This window comes from Microcebus murinus, chromosome 16 (genome assembly GCF_040939455.1).
Source record: "Microcebus murinus isolate Inina chromosome 16, M.murinus_Inina_mat1.0, whole genome shotgun sequence".
Lineage (NCBI taxonomy): Eukaryota > Metazoa > Chordata > Mammalia > Primates > Cheirogaleidae > Microcebus > Microcebus murinus.
The window spans coordinates 48,661,781-48,674,834 of NC_134119.1; the positions used below are offsets into that span (position 1 = coordinate 48,661,781).

Below are 13,054 nucleotides of genomic sequence, written 5' to 3' on the forward strand. Positions count from 1 at the left end.
ACCCACTGCCCCCCAAATCTAGGACCAGCGGCAGCATGAAAAGCTCCCCCCAACACCTGGAGCATGGAGGCTGGAAAGTCCAGCCACAGCCTAGGGCGCCCGCTCGGCTCGGGCCTGGCCGGGCAGAAGCAAGGCAGGAGCGCGACGTGCGGGTTGCAGCGGAAGGCAGAGAAAGCGTGCCGCTCCCTCCGTCCTGGGCTGACCCTGGCCAGGCTGAAGAGGCTGTGTCCCTGATGCGTCATCATCCTTCCGCTCAGCCCTCAGGCCACATGGTGCCTCACCCCCAGCCCATGGCTCTGGCTACCCTGAGGGCCCCACTGGGTCACCCCAGCAGCTGACTCTGCAGCCCAGGGTCTGTGCAGCACTGCCAGGGACGGGGATCCTGGTGGCACAAGCCTTCTCTTCCGTCCCCCTGCCTGGGAGGGATGAAAGGCGATGGTGGTATGGCCCAGCTGGTACAGGCTCCCTCCCGACCCAGCACCCCACAGCCCTGGACCCCTCAGACACGCCCTGCTGTGTGAGAGGACGGCAGGGGCCACTCACAGCACCTGGGCAGCCAAGGGTCCAGGCTGGAGGCAACTGACACACCTGTGACCCAAGCCCTGTGGATGCTCATGCCAGGGCAGTCTCAAAGCTGACTCCCTGCAGGGAGGACGGACAGTGGACCCTGGGTGACACCAGGGTCAGGACACAGGACACCCTCTTGGCCATTTCTTGTCCAGTGACCGGTGGGGCAGCAAGACGGGGATGAACTCCCAGCTCCACCACACCTCCCAGCCTCTCAGTCTCGTCTGCAAACTCGGGGTGCAGCATCGCACCCCAGTGGGGGCAGGGGCCAAGGTGACAAGCGCTCAGAGCAGGTTGGACCCCAGACCTCTGAGCCCTCCCCTCCCCTCCTGGTGTGGTCTGCCTCTGGGTCTCGTGTGGAAGACCGAGGCAGGTGGGCTTGTAGGATCCCTGGGCCCACCCCTGGCCCGAGTGCAGTGGAGTCGGCCCCAGAGGGCTTCAGAGGGCCTGAGTGTGAGGCTGCTGCCAGCTGAAGCCACGTCTCCTGAGCCCGGCGACCATGGGCCTCTGTGTGACGCTGGCCAAAGCAGACGACAGAGCCCCACCCACCCCAGACCTTGGTGTGGAGTCTGCTCTGCAGGGGCAGGAACCCGCCACTCCTGTGGCTGGATGCTGGCCAGCTCCGTGGCACACCCGGCTGTCACACCAGGGGGACCTGGGGCCCCCACACACCTGGGGGGACACGGAGGCACAGCTGCAGCTGAAGCTCTGGGAGCCGTATTTTTTAAGAGCTACCAGCTGACTCTGACAAGGACTGTCTGTGGAGTAGGGTTTGGGACTCTGGTCAGCCCGACTGCCCCCAGCCTGCTATGGAACCTGTCCTCCGGATAGCTCTGTCCCCAGCACCCCTCCTAGCAGGAGAGAGCCTGTGCCCTCGCCAGTTCCCGCTCCCAAAGTCCAGGCCCTGGCTCTGGGCTCTCCACGGCTGCTGGACAGCCCTGCCTCCGCCTGGCTCCACCCAGCAGGGCAGGCAATGGGGCAGACCATGCCCTGCACTCCCCGCGCCCACAGCATCCACATGTGCCTGGGCTGCGAGGCAGGAAGACGCCAGCAGGGAGCGCTGCCGCACCGTCCAGCAGAGACGGATGGCAGGGGTCCTGGGAGCCGTCTCCTCCCTCTGGTGGCCACTGTCCCCTGCGCCTGTGCTGGGGTGGACAGCATGTGTTGAGACTGCAGCCTGGGTGCCTGCATCGGACAGCCCACCACCCTCTGTCTTCCAGGGCAGCAGCACCTGCCACAGCCCGGCTGGGTGCCCGTGCAAGGAGGCACCAGGTGTGAGCTCACTGGCTGCTGTGTGCCCGCAGGCCTAGGCTCCCACCTGGACACGGAGACAAGCACTGTCATCACTGCGAGAGGAGTAGCAGTAGCCTATCCAGGGACCCAGTGGGACCTGCTGGCAGTGGGGGAGCCCAGGCCTGCCTGGACTACGTGCCCCTCCCCCCAGCCCAGCACCTTCCCTGGCGCCCACATGCCAGGCCCCCTCAAGGTGGCTTTCGGCCCTCAGCTGCAGAGTAAGACCAGCAGCAATGGCCTCCCTGTCCCCAGGCTGGGAGACAGGAGGTGGCTCACAGGCCTCTGCAGCCAGCTGCAGCTGGGACTGGACTCCCAGCCAGAAGGCCCCAGGCCCCTGAGCACCCAACAGCACAGACCCTGCAAGGAGGAGTCTGCTGTGTGAGCATGGGCCCGGCACACAGACATCCCCTCGAAGCCCCTGGCTGCCCAGTGCCCACAGCCACGGTCCCAGGCCAGTGCGGCTCTGGGCTTCTCAGCTGTGGACTGGGCACCCATCGGCCCCTGGACCCCATGTGGACCTCCGAGTGCACCCTCCCCACCCAGCCCAGCCGGCCACAGCCCTGCACGCACCTGGGAGAACCGGCCGCAGCCCAAAGGGACCCTTGGTGGGGGAGATGCCTCTGACGATGCAGTCGAACAGGAAGCTGATGTGTTCCCCCTCGGCGGAGGACAGGAAGAAGACCCCGGCCCCTGCATCGGGAGGACAGAGACACTGAGGCCAGTGTGGCCCCAGCACGGCTGGGCACTTGAGAAACCTGAAGAAACTCCAGCCAAGACCCGCTCACCTGGCCCTGTGACGCTGGGCCCCAGAGACCCGGGACCCACTCTCTCCTCCACCCACAGACCCCACCAATCCTGCAAACACGCCACTCGTCAGGGCTGCTCTCGCTGCTGGCCATGGCCCACACCAGGCCTGTCACAGCGGGCCGTGGCAGCAGCCTTCCCAGCTGCCTCCTCGCCCACAGCACTCGTCCCCGAGGCGTGGGTCGGGCGCTGTCCCTCGTGCGGGCCTGGGAAACGAACCTCGGCGGCAGCTCGTGCAGAAAGCCAGCGCGGCGCCCATCCTCCGCCACGCCGCGCTGCAGGAACACGCTGTCCCTCCAGGGGACAGGGCACCACGAGGGGGCTGGTGGGGCCTCCTGTCCTCAAGCACAGCCCAGAGCTCTTCTCCACGGGCACAAGGGTGCCCGGCGGGCAGCTGTGTGATCAGTCCCTGCCCTCCGAGCCTCGGCTTCCTCAGCTGCACCAGGGCGCCAGAACCCCACCCCACCCGCTGTCCTGAGGGTGGATGAAGCTGTGGACATCGCAGGACGCCCCAGAGCCCTGCCAGGCAGCCCACGGGGGAACCGGAGCTGGGCTGCAGTCACATCCCAGGACGCTGCCGAGGGACTTCAGTCACACTCGGTGACCCTCAACCTCGTTTCTGACCCAGGGCTGTCTGAGGTTTGCATCTGGACATTTGTAAAACGTGTGGTGTGGCGCCCACCCCACAAATGATGTGGCCGTCACTCTTAGGGCCAGCAGTGTGTCCTCCCCCACCCACAGCCACCAACGCTTCTTCCCGATGCATCTTTCGGGGAAAAATGGAGGCCACAGGGTAAGGACACAGCCCGGGTCGTGCGTGTGTCCTGGACGGCTCCCACCACGCTCCCAATCGGCAGGGAACGGGGCAAAGCCCCAGGGAGCCGCCCCGCAGCCGCCCTCGCGGCCCGAGCCCCAGCCAAGGGTGAATGAAATCCCTGCGGCCGCGTGAATGGGGAGCCGCTGGCTGCGCCCGCCCACCAACGCGGCCTCGGGGGCTGGACACTTGGCCTGGCGTCAGCGCACAAGAATCTCTCCTGCCCTGGAGCCTCTGCCCGTTGCCCAAAGAAAGGCACGCTCGCAGGCAGGCGCTGCTGCGGCGCCGTGGCGGGCGGAAGGGGTGGGGGACGGGAAATCTCTGCGTGACGGCCTCTGCCGCCCGGTCACGCTCCCCCTCGTGGAATGCAGGCTGTGCATTCCTGGGACTCGGGCCAGCCCTGACGCGTGGCGGTGCTGCTGTGGCCCGTGTCTGCCTCTCCGGCACATGAGGGAGGGCAGAACCCTGTGGCTGGTGAAGCTTCATCCACATAATTTCCCCAAACCGAGTGACGTAACAGTGTCATTCCTGCTTTGGAGATGAGGACAGAGGCACAGAGAGGGCAAGCTCCTTGTCCTCGGTCACAGAGCCAAGAGGTGGACTCAAGCCTCGTCACCAGGCCCACCTGGGCCCTTGCTGGCACCACGGACCAGAAGCAGGGGTGGGCGTGGAGAGGTCGACGCCCCCTTGATGCCCACCAGGAGGAGCCCCCAAAGGGTTCACTGCCCAGATGGGGCTTCCCAGCTGGGAAGGGCTGGAGGGAGCTTGTGCCAGAACCTGGGAGGGCAGCGTGGAGAAGGCCCATGACACTGGCGGCTCCCTGTCCTATCTCTGCCCCACCCGGAGGAAGGCCCAGCCGGTCCGTCCCAGCTCTTGCAAAGGCCAGGCCTCTAATCCTGAGCTCACAGCAGCTGGCAGAGGCCGCGGGACAGTCAGTCCCCCGACTATAAAAAACCACATTACCGAAGGCAGCGGAGCCGGCCCTGCATTCCTCTGGGGCGTCTGCCGAGCGCCACAGCCCAGGAGGAGCAGTCAGCCAGGCCGGGCCTGGGAGCAGAGCTGCCCACCAGTCCCAGGCCCCTGAGTGGCATCCCTGCTGGCCACCCCCATCCATGCCAGCAGAGCTGACTTCCGGGCCCTGGAGGAGGACCCCCATCTCGGAAGGCCAGTCTGCCCGGGCCTCAGGATGAGGACTTCTGGGACACAGCACGCTGCCCTCTCGCTGGCCCCGCCCAGGCTTGTGCCCCCCACCGCCAGGCTCCACCAGCCGCCCCTCCACCCCCACCCTCGATGCCCCTGGGCTACCTGGAACGCCCGTTGACATTTCAAGACTCAGATGACTTTTCTGACCCCTGACCTTCTCAGGAGGCCTACAGTTTGCTCTGTGATGCTTTCTCGGAACACCTCTGGGCAGCTGCTTCGCTTCACGTCCCTTAACTGCCTAGCTGCTGTCCCAGCCCCCAGGCTGGGCTCCTTGCTGGCAGGGACACGTCTGATTCTCCTGTGGCCCCCAGTGTCCAGCCAAGTGACTGGTGGCCAGGACACCCCAGCGCTCAGTGCAGGGGGAAAGACACACTCGCAGAGGCTGCCTGCGGTCGCCACCCTGCAGGTGTGGCCGCTGCACGTCTCCCACCCCTGTCCGTGAAGGCCGCCCCTCCCTGGACCCTGTACTAGCCTGTGACTTGTGCTGGCTAATACGAACTGACAGAGGGGACATTCTTCCAGCTCTGGGCTGAGGCCATAAGGTGCCCAGCAGCTTTCCCTCTGCCCTCTTGGAGCCATGAGCCACCATGTTGAGACTGGGCTGTCCTGCTGGAGAGTGAGGCCCCTAGAGGGAAACCAAGGCTTCCCAAGCAGCAGCCAGCACCATAGACATCCTGGACCTTCTAGCCCAGCCACAGCCAAGTGCTACTGCCGAAGTGACCCCAGTCAACATCTTGTGGAACAGACATGAGCCGTCCCTGCTGAGCCTTGCCCAGATCCCTGACTCACAGACTGCAGGTCACAAAATAGCCACTCAGCTTGGGAATGTTTGTTACGCAGCAAGACACAACATGGGGAAATGCAGAGAAGGAGAAAGCTCCGCAGGACACTGAGCAGAAGGCCAGCTGCTGCCTGGGCTCACGGCCAACTTCTGCTGTGGGCAGAGGCTGTGGGTTGCTGGGGGCTGCAGGCAAACCTCACCCACATTGTAAATGCAGTGACTTCCCAGGAAAAGTGTCCAGTGAAAACGCTATTGCATTCAACTAAAGATTCACCAGTCATAGGAAAAAATACACTTTTCCATTGAAATACTCAAAGAGCCCTGAGATCTGAAATGATCACTGTTTGAAGTTAGTCCCAGCCAAGTGCAGTGGCTCACGCCTGTAATCCTAGCATTCTGGGAGGCCAAGGGGGGAGGATCGCTTGAGCTCAGGAGTTTGAGATCAGCCTGAGCAAAAGCAAGACCCCATCTCTACTAAAAATAAAAAAAAAATTAGCTGGACATGGTGGTGTGCGCCTATAGTCCCAGCTACTTGGGAGGCTGAGGCAGGAGGATCACTTGAGCCCAGGAGTTTGAGTTTGCTGTGAGCTAGGCTGATGCCACAGTTCTCTAGCTCAGGCAACAGAGTGAGACTCTGTCTCAAAAAAAAAAAAAAAAAAAAATAGGTAGTCCCTAAATAACCCGGAGTGTCCTGATGCTTGCTACTGGTGAGAGCTCCTCACAAAGCAAATATTAGCGTATCACCGTTTGTTGACAAAGATCACACGTTGGAAGTCCTGCCAGGGATAGAGTCTAGAGGCGTCTGGAGGACTTCGTGCTGAGAAGGTGCTAGAAAGCTTCTGTGCAGACAGCACTGACTTGACTTGCACAAACTTTCAATCACTAAGTTAGCAGCTAACCCGGCCCCTGGCGATGCTACTGTGCACAGGGTTCCTATTAGCAGAACACAGACTGAGCAATTGCATCTCGGCGCGGCATTGTGTTAGAAAGAAGCAAAGTTCAATGAAACAAGTTCTATTTGAAATTAAGTTTCAAATTTCATCCAACCATTCTATACCCACTGGGAGAACTATTACCAAAACAAAGCAAAAACAAAACAAAACAAGAGACAAAAAATAGAAAATACCCAGTGTCAGGGAGAATGTGGATAAAACGGAGCCCTGTGCACTGCTGGTGGGAACGTAAAATGGGGCAGAAGCAGGGAAAACAGTGTGGCAGTGCCTCAAAAACTTAAACCTAGAATCATCATATGATCTGGCAATTCCACTCTGGGTGTGTCCCCAAGAGAGAAATGACATCGAGGACTCAGTCAGATGTCTGCACACCAAGTTCACGGCAGCGCTGTGCCCACTAACCAAAAGACAGAAACAACCCAACCCCACTGACAGACACATGGACGAAACGTGGTCTATCTGTACACAGAATCGTGTTCAAGTTCAATAAGGAGGGAAATCCGGCCACACACTGTGACATGGTGCAGCACAGGGACATCATACTCAAATCCTGCGTGATTCCACTTTTATGGGGTCACTGAAGGAGCCAAATTCACAGAGACGAAGAGTAGGGTGGGGATGCCAGGGGCAGGGGGCTGGGGAGTTAGTGTTTACTAGGGACACAGCATAGGTTTGGGAAGACGGAAACCTTCTGTGGGCAGATGGTGGTGACAGCTGTGCAATGACACGAGCCTCCCTCTGGACTCCAGCCTCCCCTGGGCCACCACCATCGGGCAGGAGCCACACGTGGCAGAGTACTGACATTCTGTGGCTGCTCCCCTCTGAATACCAGACACCGTCCCATGGTCACCATGACAAGAACCCCCAACTCACACACACTTCCAGGTGTCTGGGGTGCACCAGCGCCAGCCAGGACCCAGCTCCTCCCTGAGCAGAGTGTTGCAGTGCTGGCCACGGACCAGGCAGCCACAGCGCTGGCTCTGTCCCCAAGCCAGGCCCAGTCGCACTCCTGCCCATCCGTGGACACCCTGCAAGGCCTCCCCTGCCGGGCCCACCTGGTCGCAGCCTGCACAGGTGAGGGCCTGGGTCTTACTCCTCTGCGGCTCCTATGAAGCCGACAGAGGGTGCTGCTCCCCGCCTCCTCTGCAAGGGTGACCTGACAGCTCACTGCAACAGAGGGTGAGGAGCCGGTGCCGGCGGGTGGGGGCTGAGGGGTGCCCTCCACATCCCCTGGGGTAGGAAGCAGAGCTGCTCAGGCAGTGGGGACAGGAGAATCTGGAGCACTTACGAGGCCAGGACCCAGGCAGGCCTGGGTTGGCACTCACGGCCAACTGCCCCCAGCAGCCCAAAATAGGGACACAAGGAGCCCCATGGCACAGATGAGGAAACTGAGGCTCAGAGAGGTCAAGAGGAGGAGCCGGCTGAGGTCTGAGGAGCCTGTAGGTGAGTCGTGCATTTTCACTGACGCCCTGGTGTGAACGGGACCTGTGTCCAGTCAGGTTCCCCAGGGCTGCGAGGCTCGTCTGGGAGGGCAGGGGATGCTTTTCTGCCCAGAAGGAAACATCCTAGAGCAAAACTGCCCCAGGTGGAGGCTGCGACAGCGGGCAAGTGTCCAAATTATCGCAGCTGGTCCTGCTTCCTGGACGCTGCCTTGTTGCTGGCTCTGCCCAAGAGCGGCTCTTGCTCCTCAAGGGAAGAGGAAGGGCTGGGCTCCTGGGTACTCAGGACAAAGGGAAGCAGCCCTGGCCACTTCCTCTGACCCCAGGGACAGCCTCAGGGCAGCTGTGTAGAGGAACAGCACATGGGCTGGACCACGCCACTGTTGCCACAGAGCACTGGCCCCGTGAACTCCAGGGGAGGCTGACGGACAGCTCTATGCCTCAGTTTCCTCACTGTAAAATGGGGATGGCACACATCCTTCACAGGGTAAGGGTGAGGGCCGGGCTGCTAGTTCCTATGAGCATCGCCACGTGACCAGTGAGCTCCCGGGCACCTCCCTGGACGTCCATCCTGCAGGTAAATGCCACCAAGTGGGCTGGAGGAAGGTGGGTTCCCCTCACCAGCATGAGACCCGGTGGCAACTTCAGAGCAGGGCAGTGACACAAACCACAGGCCTGTCGGAAATATGACAGGCAGCCCTAGACCCAGAGGGGACTTGGGTCAACAGGTGACGAGTGCAGGATCTACTTGCAGGAGCCTACAAAGGTCAGTGGCAAATGAGCCCGGTTCATAGACACCACTTGCTTTACTCTGAACAAGTGTGCCCCGCCAGGGACGCCTGCCCCACGCCCACGCCCAAGGGTGCCACGAGATAACGGGCCTGTCCCAGGGCAGGGGCTCCACTGGAGCACCCCCACCTGGGAGCCCTCCTCTCCCCACTGACTTGCCCCCTCCCCCGCCTCCCCTCTTCAGCATTCCTGGAATCCACGGACCCCCCACACCCTGACCCCCCACCCAGTGTTGCTGAGTCAGCTGCACTCTCTCTTCTAGACACAAACAGAAACTTCGCTGGCCCTGCCTCAGCCTCTTCCTCCGATCCAGTCTATATCCTGCAGCCAAAATTACCACCCTAAACACTCCCCCTGCTCAAGCATTTCAGCGGCTCCATGCTACTCTGGGAATACGGTGCAAACGCTGGTCCAGTTTCCCAGGTTCTTTGCAACCCGGCACAGCTTGTGTTCTCCAGCTCAGCCCCTGCCTCCCCACCCAACGGGTTCCTGCACAGCCCTCTCGGGTCACCCATCCAGGCTCGGCACAGGTCTGGAGCACCCTTTTCTCCTCCTCCCACCCCTGTGCCTTTGACAGCTGGGCGAATTCCTATCCACCTACAGGAGCGTCTCACTCCAGACAGCTTCCTCAGCGCCCCCAGGCTGGGGTCTGCAGCCCTCCCCGGGCCCCCTTCCCGCTCTGAGGACTGAGCTTTGCTCCGCCTCACCCAGGCTCTGAGGCCTCCCAGCCGGACCCAGCCATGAGCTCCCCGGCTCTGACCCCTGCACCCAGTGCCCGGCCGGGAGCCACCAAACGCATCCCTCCTGCCTCGGCAGCCTGGGGTCAGCGGCCAGGGCTCTAGCCAGCTCTGTCCAGCCACCAGCAAGTCTCTGGAGTCCAAAGGAGGCCAGCAGGGGGCTCTTCAGAGCCGGACAGACGCAAGTGTTCACACACACCGAGTCTCCAGTCTGGGGTTTCCACTGAGACACTTTTTAAAATAATCAAAATCATTTAAAAATGCTCCCTGTGGCCCCAGGGGCTGGAGAAAGTGAGAGACACGGTCCCGAGACTCAACCCAGCTGGAGAGAGAAGACAGGACATGGAGCCGCCGACACATCCTCTAGCACCTCTCACCTCCGGAAACTTCTATTCTATTGGCCCTAAGGCCCAGTTCAAACTCCCCCACCCACCCAAAGGCCTCCCCTGGGGCCCACCCTCTGCCACGCTGAGCCTCTCAGGCCCATGGCCCCTCAGCTTCCCTCTCCCCCAAGACTGTCACACGTCACAGTTCAAGTACATTCCCAGCTGAGGCTCTGGTGGTCCACACTGGCGGCCTTGGGTTCCCTGCCAAGCCCAGCTCCTGACCGACTCTGAACAGGCAGCTTCCCTGAGTCCGCAGAGAGAAAACACCGACCACACGGCACCAAGACCAGCTGCACCCGGCCAGGTCCCCAGTGGTCTCAGCAAAACAACCCTGGCCACACCTGCCTGGACCCCAACCCCCCAGGGCACCCCAATCCCCAGAGCAGCCCAACCCACCTCCACCTGCCCAGGGCACCCCAACAGACCCCAGCCCCCCCAACCCCACTCCCCCACCCCACCCCTCAGGGCACCCCAACTGATCCCAGCCTCCCCAAGGCACCCAAACCCCCACTCCCACCCCAGCCCCCCAAGGCACCCCAACTTATCCCACCCCAAACCTCAGGGTACCCCACCCCACCTCCACTCCCCCCACCAGGGCACTCCACACCCAGCCATGCCTAGCGTCCCAGGGTGAGTGAAGAGCAACCTTGGTTACTGTCTCTGCTCTCTGCAAAGCCAGCTGTGGCTGGGCCAAGGGGGAATGGGTCTGGGGTCCAGGGGTGCCAGGCTGGGACCTGTCCCCAGGAAGGGAGAGAACGTGAACTCCATACACCCAAGACATTCCAGGGCCAAGGACCCCAGCCCAGCTCTGCCCTCCAGGCTGAACGTGACGAGATCTACCCCGAGTCATCCCTGCTGTGGGTCCCAGAACCTGTGGCAAGGGTCTTGCGGTCAGAATTAGTTAAGGATTAAGAGACAAGATCACCCAGAGAGACCCTAAATCCAGCGACTGGTGTCCTTGTGAGAGATGGAAGAGGTGGAAAGGGAGCAGAGACATAACCACACTCCAAGGAGCACCAGGGCCACCAGCGGCTAGGGGGCAGGAAGGACCCTCCCCTAGGGCCTCGGGGAGGCGTCAGCCACGGCAGCCCCAGGGCGCCAAAGCCCAGCACTTCCGGACCACACTGAACTGTGCTCTCGCCCAGAGCCCAGGTCTGACCACAGGTGCAGCAGACGCCCCGTCCCCCCGGCCACCCAGTCTCATCAAGGACGTCACCGCTTGGCTGCGGCAGTTTCCCGTGACAGTCTCAAAACCCGCTGGTGCAGTCTCATGCAGGGTCAGAGGCAGAGGCCGGCCCCACCCACCCCTCCTGCCCACCCACACCCGGTTTTCCAGCTGCCATGGGTCTGAGCGGGGCGGGGAGTTGGAGGGAGGACTGAGAATTCCCGAGAGCATCTGCGCTCCGGCCAGGCGCCCACAGTGGGCCGAGAACATTCAGCACCAAGCCCTGTATTTGGAGGCAGATTCTGCCCGGCTGGCCCTGGGTTTGCGGGATGGAGCCATCAGGACCTTGCTCAGAGCAGCACCAGGACAGCCCTGTGATGGCGCGGCGCACCCTGGTTTTCTGGCAACCTGGGGAAAACACGACAGCTGCCTCTGCCTTTCCGGGGAATCGCAGCTCCAACTCCCAGAACCGTCACGAGGGGACAAGGAGCCCAGCCCACCAAGACACAGGGTTTTAAACTCTGAGGGCTCAGAGCAAAAACACAGTGGGCCCCATGCCACTGTGCCTGGGACAAGATAACCAGGTCTCTGAGGACAAGGGGCCACCTGCACCAGTGCCACCTGGCCGCTGCCTGCCTGTGCCCAGCACTGCACAGAGGGAAAAGGGGATGTGGCCGCCCTCCTCCCGGCTCGGAGCACCTCCAGGAGCCACAAATCCAGGGCGCCACAGAGGGAGCGGCTGCAGCTCCCGCCCCCAGGGGACGCAGGAGAGGAACCTGAGGCACCCAACTGCCCTGCAGCTCCCACCCCCAGGGGACACAGGAGAGGAACCTGAGGCACCCAACTGCCCTGCAGCTCCTGCTCCCAGGGGACGCAGGAGAGGGAACCTGAGGCACCCAACTGCCCTGCAGCTCCCGCCCCCAGGGGACGCAGGAGAGGGAACCTGAGGCACCCAACTGCCCTGCAGCTCCCGCCCCCAGGGGACGCAGGAGAGGGAACCTGAGGCACCCAACTGCCCTGCAGCTCCCGCCCCCAGGGGACGCAGGAGAGGAACCTGAGGCACCCAACTGCCCTGCAGCTCCCGCCCCCAGGGGACGCAGGAGAGGGAACCTGAGGCACCCAACTGCCCTGCAGCTCCCGCCCCCAGGGGACGCAGGAGAGGGAACCTGAGGCACCCAACTGCCCTGCAGCTCCCACCCCCAGGGGACGCAGGAGAGGGAACCTGAGGCACCCAACTGCCCTGCAGCTCCCACCCCCAGGGGACACAGGAGAGGGAACCTGAGGCACCCAACTGCCCTGCAGCTCCCACCCCCAGGGGACACAGGAGAGGGAACCTGAGGCACCCAACTGCCCTGCAGCTCCCACCCCCAGGGGACGCAGGAGAGGGAACCTGAGGCACCCAACTGCCCTGCAGCTCCCACCCCCAGGGGACACAGGAGAGGAACCTGAGGCACCCAACTGCCCTGCAGCTCCCACCCCCAGGGGACGCAGGAGAGGAACCTGAGGCACCCAACTGCCCTGCAGCTCCCACCCCCAGGGGACGCAGGAGAGGAACCTGAGGCACCCAACTGCCCTGCAGCTCCAGACGCCCAAGTGCGGCACCTCTGGCCTGCCAAGGAAGAGAGGTCCGGGGCCCCTCCAGAAGACAGGACCAGGGGCCCCGACAGGTGTCCCCAGCGGGCTCGGGCAGCAGCTGTGCTGAACACACACACACACACACACACACACACACACACACACACACACACACACACACACACACTCGAAAACCTTGGAGGACGCCAGGCCCCTTCACACTCTACGGCCACCCGCCAGCTCCAGGGCCTGCGACCTCAAACCAGCCCCTGCCCCTCGAACCCCACTGCACCTGCTTCACGTGTTCCGAGGCCCCAGGGGGAGCATGGCCGGCACCTCCTTGCTCTCCCCTCACCAACCATCTCTGCAATGGGCAGCAGGGCAGCTCCTGCCACAAGCCCCACCAGTTTGCTCCCAGTGCCTGGCATGGAGGGTGGGACACAGCGCCCAGACGGCCTGTGCTCCCGGCACCGGGCCTTTGGGGGATGAGGGCCCGGGTGGCCAGCGTCCGGCACGCCTCACGCCCCGCCTGCATCTGCCCAGCCAGA

At 62.7% G+C, this 13,054-nt stretch overlaps 1 protein-coding gene across 1 annotated transcript in view; it reads right to left on the minus strand.

The window, feature by feature from the left end:
* Window positions 1-13,054, minus strand: part of DOK7 (docking protein 7) — a 35,314-nt gene that overhangs the window by 11,081 nt on the left and 11,179 nt on the right. The window contains exon 5 of the mRNA XM_012737335.3: window positions 2,431-2,550. Within this exon, the coding sequence (XP_012592789.2) occupies window positions 2,431-2,550 (120 nt within the window). The remainder of the gene's footprint in view (window positions 1-2,430; window positions 2,551-13,054) is intronic.